Source organism: Marmota monax, unplaced genomic scaffold, assembly GCF_021218885.2.
Source record: "Marmota monax isolate L192 unplaced genomic scaffold, Marmota_monax_Labrador192_F-V1.1 WCK01_AAM20220418_F8-fsc00064, whole genome shotgun sequence".
NCBI classification, from domain to species: domain Eukaryota; kingdom Metazoa; phylum Chordata; class Mammalia; order Rodentia; family Sciuridae; genus Marmota; species Marmota monax.
In genome coordinates, this window is record NW_026694542.1 from 9,537,837 (window position 1) to 9,557,733 (window position 19,897).

Below are 19,897 nucleotides of genomic sequence, written 5' to 3' on the forward strand. Positions count from 1 at the left end.
TCATAGTACAGGCTAAGAGTAGCCGAAGGTGGAGGCAAGCAAGCCATGTGCCTACTCATAGATGAATGGATAAAAACATGCGTGTGTGCGTGCACGCGCACGTACGCTCGCGCACACACACACACACACACACAGAGTTTTTGGTGGTTGTACTAGATATTGAACCCAGGGCCTCAATCATGCTAGGTAAGTGCTCTACCACTAAGCTGCATCTGTGGCCCTTTCTAATTTATTTCATTTTGAAACAGGCTCTAGATAAATTATCCAGAGTGGTCCCAAACTTGTGACCCACTGGCCTTTCAAAAGAAAGGCAATTGATGTTATAGAATGCTATAACATAGCTGAATGTTGAGGACATTATGTTAATTGAAATAAGTCGTTCACAAAAAAACATACTGATCATGTGTGGGTAGCACACACCTATAATCCCAGCAATTCAGGAGGCTGAAGCAGGAGGACCAAAAGTTTAAGGACAACCTAGACAATTTAGCAAGGCACTATCTCAAAATAAATAATAAAAAAGAGCTGGAGAGGTAGCTCAGCAGTAAATTACCCCTGGGTTCAATACCCAGTACCAAAAAAAATGTGTGTGTGTGTGTGTGTGTGTGTGTACTTCATTTAAGTAGAATTATATTGTGTGTGTGTGTCACACACACACAATATAATTCTACTTAACTAAAGTACATAGAGCAGTCAAATTAAAAAAAAAAAAAAAAAAAGTGGAATGGTGACTGCCCATATTTTCCTTCTGCTCCTTCTATCTCCTGATCAACTTTGGTGATTCCCCATGGAGCTCTGCAGGTATGGCATGCCTTTATTTACCTCTTGAAAATTATAAGCAATTGATTATCTTTTCAATAGCAGTTATTTCCTGATTTGTTGACTTCACCATATCTGAATAATAAAACTGACCTTTTAAGAACACTGAAACTCACATAGCCAAAGTTAATTTTATGCTGAATAAAGTCAAAACAAAAAACAAGGAGTATAGCAGCATAATTCCACCCATATAAAATTCAAATTCATTTAGAATGTCAAAAAGCAAATCACTAATTGTTTATACAGGATCTCACTACCGTACTGAGCTGGTCTCAAGCAATCCTCCTGCCTCAGACTTCTGAGAGCTGGGATTACAGGTGTATGCCATGCACCCAGCTATCTTGTTTTTTTTTTTTTGTTTTTTTTTTTAAGTTGTAGTTGGACACAGTACCTTTATTTTATTTATTTATTTTCATGTGGTGCTGAGGATCAAACCCAGGGCCTCACACATGCTAGGTAAGCGCTCTACCGCTGAGCCACAACCCCAGCCCTGCACCCAGCTATCTTCATCATTTTAATTGTGCAGATAGTTTCACGTGTGTGTGTGTGTGTGTGTGTGTGTGTATATATATATATATATATGTCAAAACTCATGAGCCCAGTGTGGTAGCACACGCCTCCAGAGACTCAGGAGGCTAAGGCAGGAGAATAACAAGTTTGAGGCCAGCTTCAACAACTTATTGAGGACCTAAGCAACTTAGCAAAACTCTGTCTCAAAATAAAAAACAAAATGGGGGCTGGGGATGTGGCTCAAACGGTACCGGTAGCGCGCTCGCCTGGCATGGGTGGGGCACTGGGTTCGATCCTCAACACCACATAAAAATAAAATAAACATATTGTGTCCACCTAAAACTAAAAAATAAATATTTTTTTAAAATGGCCTAGGGATGTAGCTTAGTGGTAAAGCACCCAGTACCAAGGGGGCAGGGAACTCATCAAACTACACTTCAAATAAGTGCAGTTTACTGTACATTAAGTACATATCAAAGCTGGGGTTAGGATACCTACAGAAAAGACCTCACACTTTCCAAAGAACAATAAGAATAATGACAACTTACAACAGTTCAACTTAGGATTTCATGACAAAACCATGTGAAAGCATAAGCGTTCAGTAGAAAATATAGAATTTTGAATATTGGCCATTTTCTAGGCTAGCAATATGCCATACAATACTCTCTGCAGAAGCTAGGTAGCCACAGTGAACAGTAGCTCAAGTCAGCCACTCAATCACAAGGGTCAACAATCCCCACTCTAAGAGTACTGGGTTGGTAGGCTATGATGGTGTTTGGTAGGTTAATTATGTTAAATGCATTTTTGATTCAAAATATTTTCAACTTATGATGTGTTCATCAGAATGTTATACCATCATCAAGTCAAGAAGCAACTGCACAACTTAGTTCTTTCCGAATACAAATGATGGAAGCCAGAAAACAATGGAAAAGCTTTATGGGCTGCAAGAAAATAACTGCAAACTTTATAAAAGCTATAGCCAGAAAAATTATTCTTCAAAAATGAAAACAGGCTGGGGATATAGCTCAATTGGTAGAGTGCTTGCCTAGCATGCACAAGACCCCAAGTTCGATCCCCAGCACCATAAAAAAAAGAAGAGAAAGAAAGAAAAGAAAAAGAGAACAGCTGGGGATGTAGCTCTGTTGGCACAGCCCTTGCCTGGCATGCAAATAAAATACAAAATGGGGCTGGTCAAATGCCCGAGTTCAATCCCTGATTAACCACCCACAAAAAAAGAAAGAAAGAAAAGTTCAAGCCTCTGGCGAAAGAAATCAAACATCTAAATAAATGGAGAAACAGTCCACATTTGCAGACAAAAGACTCAATATCATTAAATATCATTTCTTCCAAATATGATGGATAAATTTAATGCACTTAACCAAAATTCCAGCAAATTATTTTACAGATTTGGACAAAATGACTCTAAAATTTACATGGAAAGGCAAAAGACCCAGAAAAATCACAATATTGAAGAAAAGAATACAGTCAGAGGACTGAACCACCCAACTTTAAGACCTATTATAAAGCTACAGAAATGAAGATGGTGTGGTATTAGTGAAAGAATAGACAAATAAATCTGACCAGAGAGCCCAGAAATAGAACCACATAAACACAGTCAAACAATCTTTGACAAGGAGCAAAGGCAATATGATGGCAAAAAGCCAGTCCCTTCAACAAGTATCATGTAAGAACAACTGGACATCTACATGCGGAAAAAAAAAAAAATTTAGACACAGACCTTACACACTTCACAAAAATTATCTCAAAGACTTAAATATAAACCATAAAATATTAAAAACTCAGAGAAGACCAAAAAAAAAGTAGAAATTCTAGGAGACTTTGAGTATAGTAATGGCTTTTTTGGGATGAGGACTGAACTAGGACCTTGCACATACTAGCCAACTAGCCAGCACTCTACTAGTGAGCTAACTAAATTAAGGAGTGCTCTACCACTGAACTATATACCCCCAGTCCCTTTTATTTTGAAACAGGGTCTCAATAAATTGCCCAGACTAACTTGTAATTGCTGGTGATGACTTAAATATATCACCAAATGATTATCTATGAAAGAATAACTGATAAGCTAGACTTCATCAAAATTAAAAACTTCTACCGGGGCATAGTAACATATGCCTATAATTTTAGCTCCTCAGGAGGCTGAGGCAGGAAGATCATGAGTTTAAGGTCAGCCTGGGAAACAAAGCAAGACTCTGTCTCAAATAAATAGGGAAGCAGGTACAGTGGCACATGCTTATAATTCCAGCTATTCTGTAGGCTGAGGAAAGAAGATCACAAGTTAGAGGCCAACTTCAGCAACTTAGTGAAACGTTGTCTCAAAATAAAATTTAAAAAAGAGACAGGGATGTAGTTCACTGGTAGAGCATCCCTGGGTTCAATTCCCAGGATTTCAAAAAGAGGAAAAAAAAAAAAAAGAGAGAGAGAGCAGGGGAAGGTAAGCATCCAGATAGACACCTCACAAAGAAGACCTAGGAAATGGCAAATAAGCCTATGAAAAGATGCTCCATATCTTATGTTACCAGAGAAATGCAAATTAAAACAATAATTAGATACCAATATACACCTACTGGAATGACAAAATCCACAACACTAACACCACCAAATGCTATTAAGGATGTAGAGCAATAGAAACTCTCTTTCACTGCTGGTCAGAATACAAAATAGTAAAGCCACTTCAGATGACAGCAAGGCAGTTTCTTACAAAACTAAACATACTCCTACCATATGATCCAGAAATCTTACTCCTTGGTATTTATCCAAATGGGATGAAAACTTAAGACCAAACAAAAACCTACACATGGATATTTGTAGCAGCTTTATTCATACTTGCCAAAACTTAGAAGCAATCAAGATGTCCTTGTAGGTAAATGGATAAACTGGTACATCCAGAAAATGGAATATTATTCAGCACTAAAATGAAATAACTATTAAGCTGTGAAAAGACATGGATAAAATAAAACTTCAATGCATATTAGTAAATTGAAAGAAGCCAATCTGAAAGGCTATATACTACATGATTCCAACTACATGATTTTTTAGAAAAGGCAAAAACTATGACCACAGTAATAAGATCAGTGGTTGCTAAGGGAGGGGATGGGAGAATGATAAACAGGCAGGGCAGAAGTATTTTTGTTTTGTTGTGGTACTGGGAACTGAACCCAGGGGCCCTAAGCTACAACCCCAAGACAATGGGTTCTTTCTTTCTTTCAAGACAATGTCTTGCCAACTTGCTGAGGCTGGCCTAGAACTTGTAACCTGCTGGGAGCCATTAGCCAAGTAGGTATGACAATTTCCTTGCCAGCGTACCCCATGTTGCTGACATGTTGCAGTGACATTGAATGTACGTGACCTTGCTCAAGGACCAAGGCAGATTAGGGTGTTCCCGGTTTTAAGATAATCGTGTTTAGGGCGTTCCCAGTTTAGGTTCCAGGTTTAAGGTTTAAGATTATTCCTGCTGGGAATAGGGCGTATCCTGCTGCCTGAGTTCCCCTCGAGTTCTCACGGGATTCAGACAATATATTTTGGAGATAGAAGCCCAGTGGAGGTGGATTTGGGCAGAGAACATGGATTTCCCCAGAACGTGATTGTAGACGGTTGGTGTGAGTTCGGGAATAAAGAGTTGCTGTTTGAATCTACAAGCTGTGTGGTGGCTCGTGATTGTGTGCCCAGCCAGACTGCGGCATTTGTGCCCAGCCAGACTGCGGCAGTAACCTGCCTGCCTCAACCTCCCAATGTCTGGGATTAGAGATGTATGCAGCAACATCCAGCAGGGCAGAGGATTTTTAGGCCAGTGAAACTATTCTGTATGATACCATAACGGTGGATACCTGTTATCACACATGTACATACACATACACAAACCCTAGATTGTACAACACCAAGAATAAACTACAAGATAAACTGTGGACTTCAGGTGATAATGACATTTCAACATAGGGTTATTTGTTGTTTAGAAATATACCACTCTGATGCAGGACAGTAGGAAAGGTTGTGAGTATATAGGAATTAAGTTTGTTATCTAAAAATAAAACAACTGAATTAAAAAAAACAGGATGCCCTGAAAGTTATCAAAGAATTTGGAAAATATTTGGTTCCTCAGTGTAGCCTGAAATGGTGAGTGGCTTGTGCATAAATTCTTCAGTAGAACAACAGCAAAGACTTTACACTCAAATTTCCAAAACTTTATTATACACTAAGGAATAGTGAATAAACTAGAGACAAAAAGTGTTCACTAATTAATAAAAGTAGGATCTCAGAAATAAGGCCTCTAAAAATGGCATGGGGTGTACCTCAGTAGTGGAACATTTGCCTAGAACACTGGGTTTGAACTCCAGCACCAAAACAACAACAAGAAGGCTGGGGTTGTGGCTCAGCGCTTTCCTGGCACCTATGAGGCACTGGGTACCATCCTCAGCACCACATAAAAGTAAATTAAAAAAATAAAGTTATAGGATAGGGCTGGAGCTGTATAACTTTATTTTTTAAATAAACTCAGTAGCAGAGTGTTTGCCTAGCACGTGTGAGGCACTGGATTCAATCCTCAGCACCACATAAAAATAAACAAAATAAAGGCATTCTGTCCATCTACAACAACAAAAAATAATAATAATAATAAAGTTATAAACAACAAAAAAAAAAACTTCTAGGAGATGGGGCTGTAGCTCAGAGGCAGAGCACTTGCCTATCATGCAAGAGGCACTGGGTTCAATCCTTAGCACCACATAAAAATGAAACAAATAAAATAAAGGCATGCTGTCCATCTACAGCGACAAAAAAAATAAAAATAAAAAACTTCTAAAAGCTATCCAAAAAAAAAAAAAAAGATTGTGTTAGATTCTGAATCTTTTTAAGAGTATTTATGGGTTGGAGATATAGTTATGTGGGAGAGCCCTTTGAAATGGCTCACACCTGTATTCCCAGTTGCTCAGGAGGCTGATAGGAGTATCTTGAGTTCAAAGCCAGGCTCAGCAACAATGAGGTGCTAAGCAACTCAGTGAAACCCTGTTTCTAAATAAAATACAAAATAGGGCTGGGGATGTGGCTCAGGGGTCAAGTGCCCCTGAGTTCAATCCCAGGTACCCTCCCCCCCACCCCCCAAAACAACACCGCATGTATCAATGGAGTACACACAACAAACTCAATTTAACATATTTCACCATAATATGGCATATTATATGTTTTCATTAAAAGCCTATGAGAATCTAAAAATTAAAAAGTAAAAATAAAAAGAACAAAAAATTAAATAATAAAAAAGCCTATAAGACTCTCATAAGGGTTTTTCCTCTGTTCAATGAGGCAGCTATGTTAAATTTTGTCTTTAGGTTCAAGATACAAAGAAGATGCAAATTACACCACTTCCCTGGAATATCTCTTCAGCAGAGCCATTTCGGCAGAACTCAAAATGGCTCACAAAAATGTTTTATTTGGCCATGAAAGTTCTTTTTGTAATTTGAATATATATATATGAAACATTCTTTCTTTGGTTCAGCCTCTGTCCTGTCACTCATTTTCCTAAACCAACCAATTCACTCATTCTTGTTATTGATTTGTCCCCACAAGAACTTTGGTTCTAATCTATATTGTATCTTTTAGAACTGAAGTTATACTTAAGAGTCCTTTCATTTAAAATTTCTTTATGAAATTCTATAATATATTTAATATATTTGTATTAAAATTTATATTTCCTTTTCTTTCAATCTTTCTGCTTTGAGGGTTGCATGCCTTTTCAGAATGACACTAAATAAGTCAAAAGCAAATAGATAATGGCCCATTAATGTTACTAGTTGTCTACATATAATTTTATGATAGGATAGATATTACTAAGAATTGGATAAAGATATGATCAAATGTGAAAAACTGGGTTTGGGGTTGTGGCTCAGTGGTAGAGTACTTGCCTAGCACAGGTAAGGCATTGGGTTTGATCCTCAGCACCACATAAAAATAAATATATAAAAATAAAGGCATTGTGTCCACCTACAACTAAAAAAAATTTTTTTTAATGTGAAGAACCATTCCTTTTTATTATTAATATAACACTTCTGCTCTGAAATTATTACTATTTGGCAATATTTATAAGCTACTTCATTCCATTAAACAAATGCATACACTCACATGCATACAAATATGCAATCACATTTTGAGAAAAATGTTAAAATTTGCATGCTTTATATAGATAAACCAAAGTGATGCTAGCAGATTTGAAACTATATATTAGAATTTTATATGAAATATTATGTCACAAATGGAAAATGTTTTCTTATACAGCTAATTCTACAAACATATACCTGACAGAGTATAAGGGAAAAATTGGTATAAAACTTTCAAGTGATAATTTTCTATGTAGTTACACTCAAGCCATCTATAATGATAAATTTAAAAACTCTTTACCTGTTAGACCTGAGTTCAGGCACTCAAGAGTTTCGTATTTCTCTTGCAGAAGCTGATGGCAATACTAATCCCTGCACTGTGTAGGGAGGTACATTCCTTGTACTGGCTTAAATGCTAGTGATTTCACCAACCCTTGAAGTGCAGAACAGTAAAAAAACAGTTTTCAGCCGTTTTTCTTACTGATTTCTCATTTTTTAAATATTACAAAGTAGGATCTCAAATAGGTTTTTTTAATTAATTATATTTAAAAGACAGTGCCTTAGTTTAAAGAGACACATGCCAATAGGTCTTTCAGGATTACTGCATATATCACAAGATGGCCTTTTTACACCCATTAAAAACTCACACAAAGAAGCAACAGTTTTATGCCTTCAAAGAATTTTCTGATTTTACCTTAAAGCAACAAAATTTAGTGGCTACAAATATCTAAATCAATCTTGCAGAAGGCCAATTGTAAGCATTAATGGGTACTAGAAGTGTGATAAGTTGGATCAAATAATGATGTCTTATTTACTCATTTATTTCCCTGTCATCAGTATACAGCTTGGGAAAGAGCTGGCACTGAAAAATCATAACTGCTAATTTTGAAGAAACAACACATTATATTTCCCCAGAAGGTAAAAATCACTAACTGCTAATATATTTAAGGGCAAAATTAAGATCTCTGTGTGTGTATGTGTGTGTGTAGTATAAAAGGCCAAATCTAACCCTGTTGCTGACAAATTTTAAAATACCAAATTAATACCATTTCCCATTTTCTTATACTCTAAAATTAAATGGGTTTCCATATGACTCCAGGTTTTTCGTGTTGCTATAGAAGAGAAGAGATGAGAAAAGTACCCTAATTCTGAAGGAAAATAATTTATGTACTTAAAAAAGTTTCATGTTGTATTTGAATCTGTCTCCAAATCCTTTCATTTTCTATAAATGTGTATATTTCTCTTCAGTCACTTATAGAACATTAACTCGGCTTCCCTAAGAAATGAATCACTGGGCTGGGATTGTGGTTCAGCGGTAGAGCGCTCGCCTAGCACGTGCAAGGCCCTGGGTTTGATCCTCAGCACCACATAAAAATAAATAAGTAAGGGTATTGTCTACAACTTAAAAACAAAAATGTTAAAAAAAAAAAAGAAAGAAAGAAATGAATCACTGGGGCTGGGGTTGTGGCTTGACAGTAGAGTGCTTGCCTAACACGAGCAAGGCACTGGGTTGAATCCTCTGCACCATGTAAAAAATAAAATAAAATGAAGGTATTGTATCCAACTACAACTAAAATGCATATATTTAAAAAAAAGAAATGAATAATTATAAATTTAGCACAGCTAATTCAGTTATGCACACTCAAAACTTTTTGTCCTCTGAATTCTTTCCTGGCTTTTTAGTAGAGGAAGATAAAAAACAAATCAAGTTCAAACCATGTCAGCTGGAGGATGTACATTTAATTTTCTGGATCTCTGGGCACCATTTTAAAACCCTATATTGAATTTCAATGTTCTCTACCTATAACAAAGAAAGCTTGCCTTGATGTAACTGGATGAAGTACTTCCATTTTTCTTCACAGTTAAAAATAAAAATCATCCCTTCATTTACCATATAATTTTTAAGAAACTGGCACTCACTCAAGTCCATTTGAAGTATATGTTACTTTAAACTTAAAACCATGGCAGTTCACATTCACAATCAGCTGAAAATAACATAATCATGGCAATAATATGCACAAAAAAACTGCTACTACTTCAACTTGGTATGGACAAGATAATGAAAGAAAAATACATGACATAAATGTTGCCAGAGCAAGGCTTATGCCTGTAGGCTAAATCAAGAGGATTGTGAATTCCAGGCCACCCTGGACAACTTACCAAGACCCTGTCTCAAAATAAAAATAAAAATGGCTGACAATGTAGCTCAGTGGTACAACCGCCCTGGTTCAATCCCTAGTACCACCAAAAATAATAATGATAATTTTTTTTGCCAAGTCTTAGAATAAACCTTGTATGCTTCTTTTCAGCATTAATGTAAAGGAGAAAAGAAATAACAATACAAAATGTAAATTGAAAGATCAAATTTTTAACTTATTTTATATCAAATGAGAGGACTTAAGAGGAAGTCTCAGAGTAAACAATCAACCATGCTGATAAGAAATGGCAAGGTGGGGCTGGGGATGTGGCTCAAGCGGTAGCACGCTCGTCTGGCATGCGTGTGGCCTGGGTTCGATCCTCAGCACCACATACCAACAAAGATGTTGTGTCTGCCAATAACTAACTAAATAAATAAATATGTTTAAAAAAAAAAAAAAAAAAAAAAAAAGAAATGGCAAGGTAAAGTCAAAAGTAAAAGGCAATTCAGCTCCAATATTAATGTACTTGTATAAGCTTATATCAAACTTGACATCTTTTTCTTTTCAAATTTTTTTAAATATTTACTTTTTAGTTGTAGTTGCATATCTTTAATTTATTTATTTATTTTTATGTGGTGCTGAGGATCAAACCCAGGGCCTTGCCCAGGTTAGGCGAGCACTCTACTGCTGAGCCACATCCCCAGCCCTCTTTTTTTTTTTTTTAATATTTATTTTTAATTGTAGTTAGACACAATACTTTTATTTTATTTATTTATTTTTATGAAGTGCTGAGGATCGAACCCAGGGCCTTGCATATGCTAGGTGAGTGCTCTACCGCTGAGCCACAACTCCAGCCCCAAATTTGACATCTTTTTTTTCTTTTAATATTTTTTTTTTAGTTATACATGGACACAACATCTTTATTTTGTTTATTTATTTATTTTTATGTGGTGCTAAGGATCAAACCCAGGGTCTCACATGTGCGAGGTGAGCACTGAAACGCTGAGCCACAACCCCAGCCCAAACTTAACATCTTTTAAAAGTGAAGCTTGGGGCTGGGATTGCGGTTCAGCAGTAGAGCGCTCACCTAGCAAGTGCGAGGCCCTGGGTTTGATCCTCAGCACCACATAAAAATAAATAAATAAAGATATTGTGTCCAGTTACAACTAAAAAATACATATTAAATTTTTTTTTAAAAAAAGTGAAGCGTACGTGAGAATAAGATTTGTGGTTCAAACTGATTATATCCTTATTGATATAAGTTCTCATGTTTAAGATATTAATAGTTTTCATACTCTATGCCACTCTTCATTTTAACATGCTTTTCCTGAAAAACCAGTCCTATCATCTAGCCTTCTAACCTTCAAATTTGTTCTCATAAAGCAAGTATTTTTCTCTTAATTATAAGTTAAGACATTATCTTAAAAATTTAATAAAGTTGTGGAGGAGTAGAAAAACTCATATAAACTAAGCTCCTTTAATGAAACTTCCATGTTCAAAGTACTTAATTTTTAAAATAACTCATCAGCTTTATTATACATATTGTTATACTGATTTTACACTTACGAAAATCTGATTTTCTTATGGTCTTAAAAAAGTTAATGCTTAAAGCAGAATTTAAGTTGTGACATTTCTGTATCTCAATAAGATTATACTATTCTGGGCTGGGGTTGTAGCTCTGTGATAGAGCACTTGCCTAGCACATGTGAGGCACTGGGTTCAATCCTCAGCACCACACAAAAAATAAATAAATAAAGTTATAAAAAATGTAAAAAAGAAATTATACTATTCAAATATTTCTCATAAACATCTTTTGTTTTTGTTTTTTTCCCAAAAAATAAATCTATAAAATATTCTTTTCTTTTCTGAATGTATATGTGTGTATGTCTACGTGTGGTACTGGGGATTGAATCCATGGGTGCTCTACTACTGAGCCACATCCCCAGCCCTTTTTATTTTGAGACAGGGTCTCACTACCCAGGCGGACCTCAAAACAGCAATCCTCAATCTCCCAAGTACCTGGGATAATAAACATGCGCCACAGCTCCCAGATTTTTCTATTTTTAAAGTAACAAACATTGACATCTTAACCTGAAAGTGTGTATCACATGTACACACACACACACACACACACACACACCAAATTAAAATGAAAAACAGCTTTTACCTTCATCTCCTTCTGGTGCATATGAAGCTGTAATAATGTCAATATCAGCACAATTCATCACAATCTGATTGGTCGCCTGTCTCACCTAAGGGGAAAAGAAAGCAATCAAAAATAGCCTATATTAGTAATACATACATCTTCATTTTGGACTAATATTGCAGGCAATTTACTGGAGACTTAACTGCCAGACTTAACCAAATCTGGACGAGTATTTATGCATCAAAGGTAGAAATAAAAGAACAGTCTTAATATAATTCATTATTTTCCAAGTTATAGTTTTTGTTTTGTTTTGGTACTAGGGATTGAACCCAAGGTTACTTAACCACCGAGTACATCCTCAGCCCTTTTTAATTTTTATTTTGAGACAGGGTCTCACTAAGCTGCTCAGGGCCTCACTAAATTGCTGAGGCTGGCTTTGAACACCCAATCTTCCTGCCTCAGCCTCCTGAGTCACTGAGATTACAGGTGGGTGCCACAGCACTCAACTCCAAATGTTTCAATAACATTTATTATTATTAATAAATTTTTTAAATAATTTAATAAATTTATTTCACACTATTTAAACATCTAACCAATGAAACAAATAAAAGCATCTTTTCTCCTTACACTGGGATTTAAAACAATTTTAATTAATTTTTTTTATTTCAAAATTTTTTTAAATTAGAAAACTTTTTTTTATTTATTTTTTAGTTGTAGTTGGACACAACACCTTTGTTTTATTTATTTATTTATTTTTATGTGGTGCTGAGGATCGAACCCAGGGCCTCGCACACGCTAGGCAAGGGCTCTACTGCTGAGCCACAACCCCAGCCCAGAAAACACTTTTTATGTATTTTTTTAGTTGTAGATGGACACAATATTTTTATTTTATTTATTTTTATGTGATGCTAATGATGGAACCCAGTGCTTCACATATGCTAGGCAAGCGCTCTACCATTAAGCCACAATCCCATTCCTAGAAAACATTTTTTACATACTGTAAATTACATATTTTAACCCAGCATGAGGTTTTCTTTGAGGATACAAGAAAAAGGTATATCTCATATTATAAGGTCAAAACTTCATAAGAACCTATTCAAATTTTTCTTTTCCCAAAGAAACACTATTCCCAAATGTAATGACCCACACTAATGACCCAAGTCCCAAAATAAAATTGGCTTTTAAGATAATCTTATTTTCTTCTGATCCAAAAAACTAAAATATAGTGGTATCCCCCGCCTTTGTCCATGGCCCCTGGCAGCCTGAAAATTCCAGAAGTAACAATTCTTAAGTTTAAAACTGTCCACCTTCACATGATAAAATCTCATTCTGTTTCTTCTGGGAATCAGCAATTTGTCTATCATTGCCAGGTTGTACACACTACCACGGTTAGTAACTTAAAAGCCTTAAAAGCTAGTCTAGGTTATCAGATTGACTACTGAGTTCTGAAGTGCTTGTATTCAAATATTGACCTTATTTAACTTCATAATGGCCCCAGGGTGCAAGAGTAGTGATACAAAGGAGGTACCTAGGCATTAACCATGAAGGACAGTTTAACTCTGGTACAATGTGGCAACACTGCAGGGCATATGGGGGAAAACACAGTATATAAAGGTTCAGTACTACCTGTGGTTTCAGGCATCCACTAGGGATCTTGGAACATGTTCCTCATGTACAATGATGGACTACTGAATAGACTCAATGAAAAATCCATTCCATTCTTCCTCATGCCCTAAAGACACCACTATCCTAAGGCTAATGTTATCTCTTTCCCAAGTATGTTTCAGTACTTTAGATACACATATATAAGGACCTGTAAATAATTTTAATTTTACATAAATGGTATCAAAATGTGTACAATCTTACAAACTTTCACACTTGCTTTTTTTATTTAGCAACCCCCCCCCAAAACACAAACACACACTGGAAGTGAACTCAGGGGAGCTTTTCCACTGAGCTACATCTCCAGCCCCTTTAATTTTTTATTTTGAGGTAGGGTCTCACTAAGTTGCTGAGGTTAGCCTTGAACTTGCAATGTTCCTGCCTGCCCAAGCAGCTACAATTATAAGCAGGTGCCACCATTCCTAAATCATTTAATATTATATTTGGGGGACAGACAATGCTTATAGAAACTAACGTAATTAATTAATTTTTTTTTATTTTAGTTGTAGATGAATACCTTTATTTTACTTTATTTTATATGTGTTGCTGAGGATCAAGCCTCACAAAGACTAAGCAAGTGATTTAACTCCAGCCCCTAATTCATTAATTTATGACATAGTAGTATTCCATTCTTTGAATAAACCAATTATTTATCTAATCTCTTCCTAAACAAAGTAAGGCTGTTTCCACTTTTTTGTTTAAATGATGTTTTTGTTTGAAGAAAATAGTACTACAATAAACATCTTGATCCATGCTTTCTCATGCACACATGGAATAATTATTCCAGGGAAAGAAGCCTAACTGTGAGCTTTCTGCAACTCAGGAGGCAGAGGTTGGGGGATTGCAAGTTCTAGAGCAGCATGGGCAACTTAGCCAGACCTGTCTCAAAAAAAAAAAAAAAAAAAAAGGAAAAGGGGCTGGGGACTAGAGATGTGGCTTAGTGGTAAAGTGCTTGCTTGGCATGTATGAGGCACTGGGTTCGATTCTCAGCACCACATATAAGTAAATGAATAAATCAAAGGTCCATCAACTGTGTATGCGTGCATGCGTGTCTGTGTGTATTTTAAAATTCTTAAAAAAAAAAAAAAAGGAAAGGGGCTGGGGATGTGTGGCTCAGTGTAGAGACCATCTGAGTTCAATCCCCAGCACCACAAAAAATAAAAAATTACTAAATAACATTGTTTACTAAGCATCTTTTCATATATTCGTGTGTATATATGTATGTGTGTTTATGTGTGTATATATATATTTTTTTGTGTGTATACACATACACATTATTAAGTTTTTCCTCTGTGAATTGCTTGCTTAAAACCTTGACCCTAGGGGGCTGAGGCTGCGGCTCAGTGATAGAGCGTTTGCCTTGCAAGTGTGAGACAGAGTTCAATTCTCAGCACCACATATAAATAAATAAAATAAAGGTCCACACATCAAAAAATTAAAAAAAAAAAAAAAAAAACTTGCTCTTAGGGCTGGGGCTGAGCAGTAGAGCGCTTGCCTAGCACATGTGAGGCACTGGGTTCGATCCCCAGCACCACATAAAAATAAATAAATAAATAAAATAAAGATATTGTGTCTCACTACTACTAAAAAAAATATTATAAATAAATAAATAAAGGTATCATCTCCAACTACAACTAAAAAATAAATATTAAAAAATAATAATAATAAAAACCTTACCCCTAAACCAGGTTCAATGGTGCATGCCTGTAATCCCAGCAGCAACTCAGGAGGCTGAGGCAAAGGGATCACAAATTTGAGTTCAACCTAAAGAACTTAGCAAGACCCTCTTTCAAAATAAAAAAAACAAAAAGGGCTGTGGATGTCACTTAGTGGTAGGGTACTAAGGGTACAATCCCCAGTACCACCAAAAAAATAACAATAAACTTGCCCCTAGAGTATGCACTGGGTTTGAGCCCCAGCACTACAATAAATAAACAAACCCTTGACCATTTTTCAATTTGGAAATAAGCCTGATTATATACATTTATTTTGGTGCTTTAAACAAATCTGAAATTCATTCTCAGACATCTGAATGGTCTAAATCTAAAATAAGAATATAAATGGAATAAATATGCCTACTGGGGCCAACCAGGCAGTTGAGTACAGCTGGCCACTTGGAGCTATACATAATCCCCTAAACCCATAAAGAAAGGAGAGAGTAGCTATTTCTTGGAGCCAACCAATTTTGCTATAGTAAAAAGCAAACAGTGTTGAGAGACCTTATAATTTAAAAAAAAAAAAGAAAGAAAGAAAAGTCACAAATTCAGATTTCATATGCAATCTCCCAATTTTTTTTAAACATTTATTCTTTTTTTTTAAATGTATTTATTTATTTATTTTTTAAGAGAGAGGAGAGAGAGAGAGAGAATTTTTTAATATTTATTTCTTTTTTCGTTATTGGCGGACACAACATCTTTGTTTGTATGTGGTGCTGAGGATCGAACCCGGGCCGCACGCATGCCAGGCGAGCACGCTACCGCTTGAGCCACATCCCCAGCCCTAAACATCTATTCTTTAGGTATAGATGGACACAACACAATGCCTTTATTTTTATGTGATGCTGAGGATCCAAATCTGGTCCCGCCCGTGCTAGGTGAGCGCTCTATCGCTGAGCCACAATCCCAGCCCCCAATCTCCCAATTTTTAATTGATGAAAACTAATTTAAAATTTTCATAAACAATGTGTAGACCAAACAAAACTTGTATGAAGATCAATGATGTTCTTATACTATTGAATGAATCACGAGACTAAGTAAAGACATTGGAGTAATATGATATTTGTATGTAAATGCTGTATTTGTGAGCACTCATTTTATTCATAACCAATACATACTGTTTTTATTTTTATTTTTTTTAGAATTTTAATATTTATTTTTTGGTTTTCGGCGGACACGACATCTTCATTTGTGTGTGGTGCTGAGGATCGAACCCGGGCCGCACGCATGCCAGGCGAGCGCGCTACCGCTTGAGCCACATCCCCAGCCCCCATACTGTTTTTAAATATTTAATTTTTTTAGTTATAGTTGGACACAATACCTTCACTTTATTTATTTATTTTAATGTGGTGCTGAGGATCGAACCCAGGGCCGCACATGTGGGAGGCGAGAGCTCTGCTGCTGAGCCACAACCCCAGCCCCAATAACCAATGCATATTTAAACATGATAAACTATAAATTAAAATTACCTGGTCTAAATCACAGATAAGGGCTAATGGATGTAGTTTAGTGGTAGAGCACTTGTCCAGCATTTGCAAGGCCTGGGTTCAATCCCTAGCCCACTAAACAAAATAAATAAATAATATTAATGTTATTAATATTAAGCCTGTTAACAGGCTATCAAAATCTCTAACACAGGGAGGGCAGTGGCGCACTCTTGTAATCCCAGAGGCTTGGGAGGTGAGACAGGAGAATCCTGAGTTCAAAGCCAGTCTCAGCAACTGCAAGGCACCAAGCAACTCAGAGAGACCCTGTCTCTTAATAAAATACAAAATAGGGTGGGGATGTGGCTCAGTGGTTCAGTACCCCTGAGTTGAATCCTCAGTACCAAAAAAAAAACTCTTAACACAGGGCTGGGGGATTTGGTTCAATTGATAGAGTGCTTGCCTACCATGCACAGGCCCTGGATTCAATCCACAACACCATACCTCCTCCCCAAAAAAAATTATAGATATAGATACAGATATATAAATTATATATATATATATATATATATATATATATATATATATATCACATAGAACTACAAAGTGAAACTACCTTGGCTTATTTAAAAAAAAAAATTTTTTTGGAGTGAGGCACAGTGGTACACACTGTAATCCCAGCCACTCTGGAGGCTAAGGCAAGAAGAAATCAAATTCAAGGTCAGCCTGAGCAATTCAGTGAAAAACTGACTCAACAAAGAAAAAGGGTTGGAATGTACAGTGGTAGAGAACCACTGGGTTCGATCCCCAATACCACCAGAAAAAAAAAAAATCTGGACTACAGGTGTGGATCAGTAGAACATATGTTTACCATGCCCACAGCCCTGGGTTCAATCCACAAGGAGAGGACAGAATCTTTCTCATAAATCTTCTTTCCTTCCTCTTTTTTTTCTTTTTTTTTTTTTAATATATATATTTTTTTTAGTTCTTGGCAGACACAACATCTTTGTTTGTATGTGGTGCTGAGGATCGAACCCAGGCCGCACGCATACCAGGCAAGCACACTACCGGTTGAGCCACATCCCCAGCCCTTCTTTCTTTCTTTCTTTAAGACAGGGTCTTGCTAAGTGCTCAGGGCCTCACTAAGTTGCTGAGGCTGGCTTTGAACTCAAGCCTCCCAAGACACTGGGATTCCAGGTGTGTGCCACTGTATCTGGTAAATTTGCTTAGGCATTCAGCTTTTCTATGAAGTGGCAACATTCCTTTTTACTGTATATTTCACCAGAACATATCCAAACAGCACTAAAGCCTTTACACCAAATTGGCCATTTCTGGTATTACATTTGGACCAAAAAACATTTTTTTAATTGACTTAAATATAAAAATCTTAAAAATTAAAAATAAAATCTTAATTGACTTGAAAAGCTCAGAAACCAAGAGAAAAATGAAGCATTTATTTGGATTTGCTCCAAAGGGCAAAATGAATAAACATCTTTCAGGGGGCTGGGGCTGTAGCTCAGTGACAGAGTGCTTACCTAGCATGTGTAAGGCACTGGGTTCAATCCTTAGCACCACATAAAAATAAACAAATAAAGGCATTCTGTCCATCCACAACTACCAAAAAAAAAAAAAAATTTTAATCTTTCAGAATTTGGAGCTGGGACTGTGGATGTGGCTCAGCAGTATAACACTTGCCTAGCACGTGCTGGGTTCAATCTTCAGCACCACATAAAAATAAACAAATAAAATAAAGTATTTTTAAAAACTCTTTCAGAATTTGAGGTTTATGTTAACAGAATAACAGTGGTTTAGTTACTGGTCTTAATCCTTAATAGGCAACACATTGTCATTCATCAACTTCTACAATGAATTTTAATGGTAAACAAGCAGTTAATCTACCAATTGTCCAGACAGCTTTATAGCATTACATTTGCCAAATAACAATTGGCACACTACTACCACTACCATCCTGAGTGAAAGTTTTAAAAATGTATACTTTGAAAAGTCGCAGTACACAATATCCAATTACAAGTGCATTCTAATTCCTCCTATATTTAGAAAAAAAACTACCTATTTGTACTAATGAATTAAGCTGTTTGTTACTTAATAGTTACTAATTTTTTTTTTTTCAGGATACTGCCATTTTTGGAAAAGTAGGCAAGAAGAGCCAAAAGACCAAAAAAAAAAAAAAAAATACTTATCTTAAAAAAGGAACTTGGGGGGGATAGGAAGGGCAGCAGAATAAAATAGACATTATTATTGCTGTATGTATATAGATGACTGTATGACCTATGTGATTCTGCAACCTCTACAATCAGAAAAATGAGAAATTATACCCCATTTGATTCAAATGTATGAATTGTCAAGATCATTGTACTGTCATGTGTAGCTAATTAAAAAAAAAAAAAAAAAAACGGAACTTGGGGGCTGGGGTTGTGGCTCAGTGGTAGAGTACTCACCTAGCATGCACGAGGCACTGGGTTCAATCCTCAGCACCACATAAATGTAAACTAAAGATATTGTGTCCACCTAAAACTAAAAAATAAAATATTTAAAAAAAAGGAACTCGGGCTATGGTTGTGGCTCAGTGGTAGAGCACTTGCCTAGCATGTTCAAGGCAGTGGGTTCGATCCTCAGCACCACATATAAAAAATAAATTAAAAAAAATAATAAAGGTATTAAAAAAAAAAACTCAACTTGAATTTTAAGTTAGTATATTGTACCCATATTGGAGATGCACTAATTTAAAAAGCTGACCAATGGTACAGAATAGAGGACACAGAAACCAATCCACAAAACTACAACTACCTTATATTTGATAAAGGGGCTAAAAGCATGCAATGGAGGAAGAATAGCATCTTCAACAAATGGTGCTGGGAAAACTGGAAATCCATATGCAACAAAATGAAACTGAATCCCTTTCTCTCGCCATGCACAAAAGTTAATTCAAAATGGATCAAGGAGCTTGATATCAAATCAGAGACACGCCATCTGATAGAAGAAAAAGTTGGCTACGATCTACATACTGTGGGGTCGGGCTCCAAATTCCTCAACAGGACACCCATAGCACAAAAGTTAATAACTAGAATCAACAAATGGGACTTACTCAAACTAAAAAGTTTTTTCTCAGCAAAAGAAACAATAAGAGAGGTAAATAGGGAGCCTACATCCTGGGAACAAATCTTTACTCCTCACACTTCAGATAGAGCCCTAATATCCAGAGTATACAAAGAACTCAAAAAATTAGACAATAAGAGAACAAACAACCCAATCAACAAATGGGCCAAGGACCTGAACAGACACTTCTCAGAGGAGGACATACAGTCAATCAACAAGTACATGAAAAAATGCTCAACATCTCTAGCTGTCAGAGAAATGC

At 36.2% G+C, this 19,897-nt stretch overlaps 1 protein-coding gene across 1 annotated transcript in view; it reads right to left on the reverse strand.

Annotated features, from left to right (window-relative positions):
* Npepps (aminopeptidase puromycin sensitive) overlaps positions 1–19,897 on the reverse strand; it is a 95,818-nt gene that overhangs the window by 65,978 nt on the left and 9,943 nt on the right. The window contains exon 2 of the mRNA XM_046420428.2: positions 11,739–11,823. Within this exon, the coding sequence (XP_046276384.1) occupies positions 11,739–11,823 (85 nt within the window). The remainder of the gene's footprint in view (positions 1–11,738; positions 11,824–19,897) is intronic.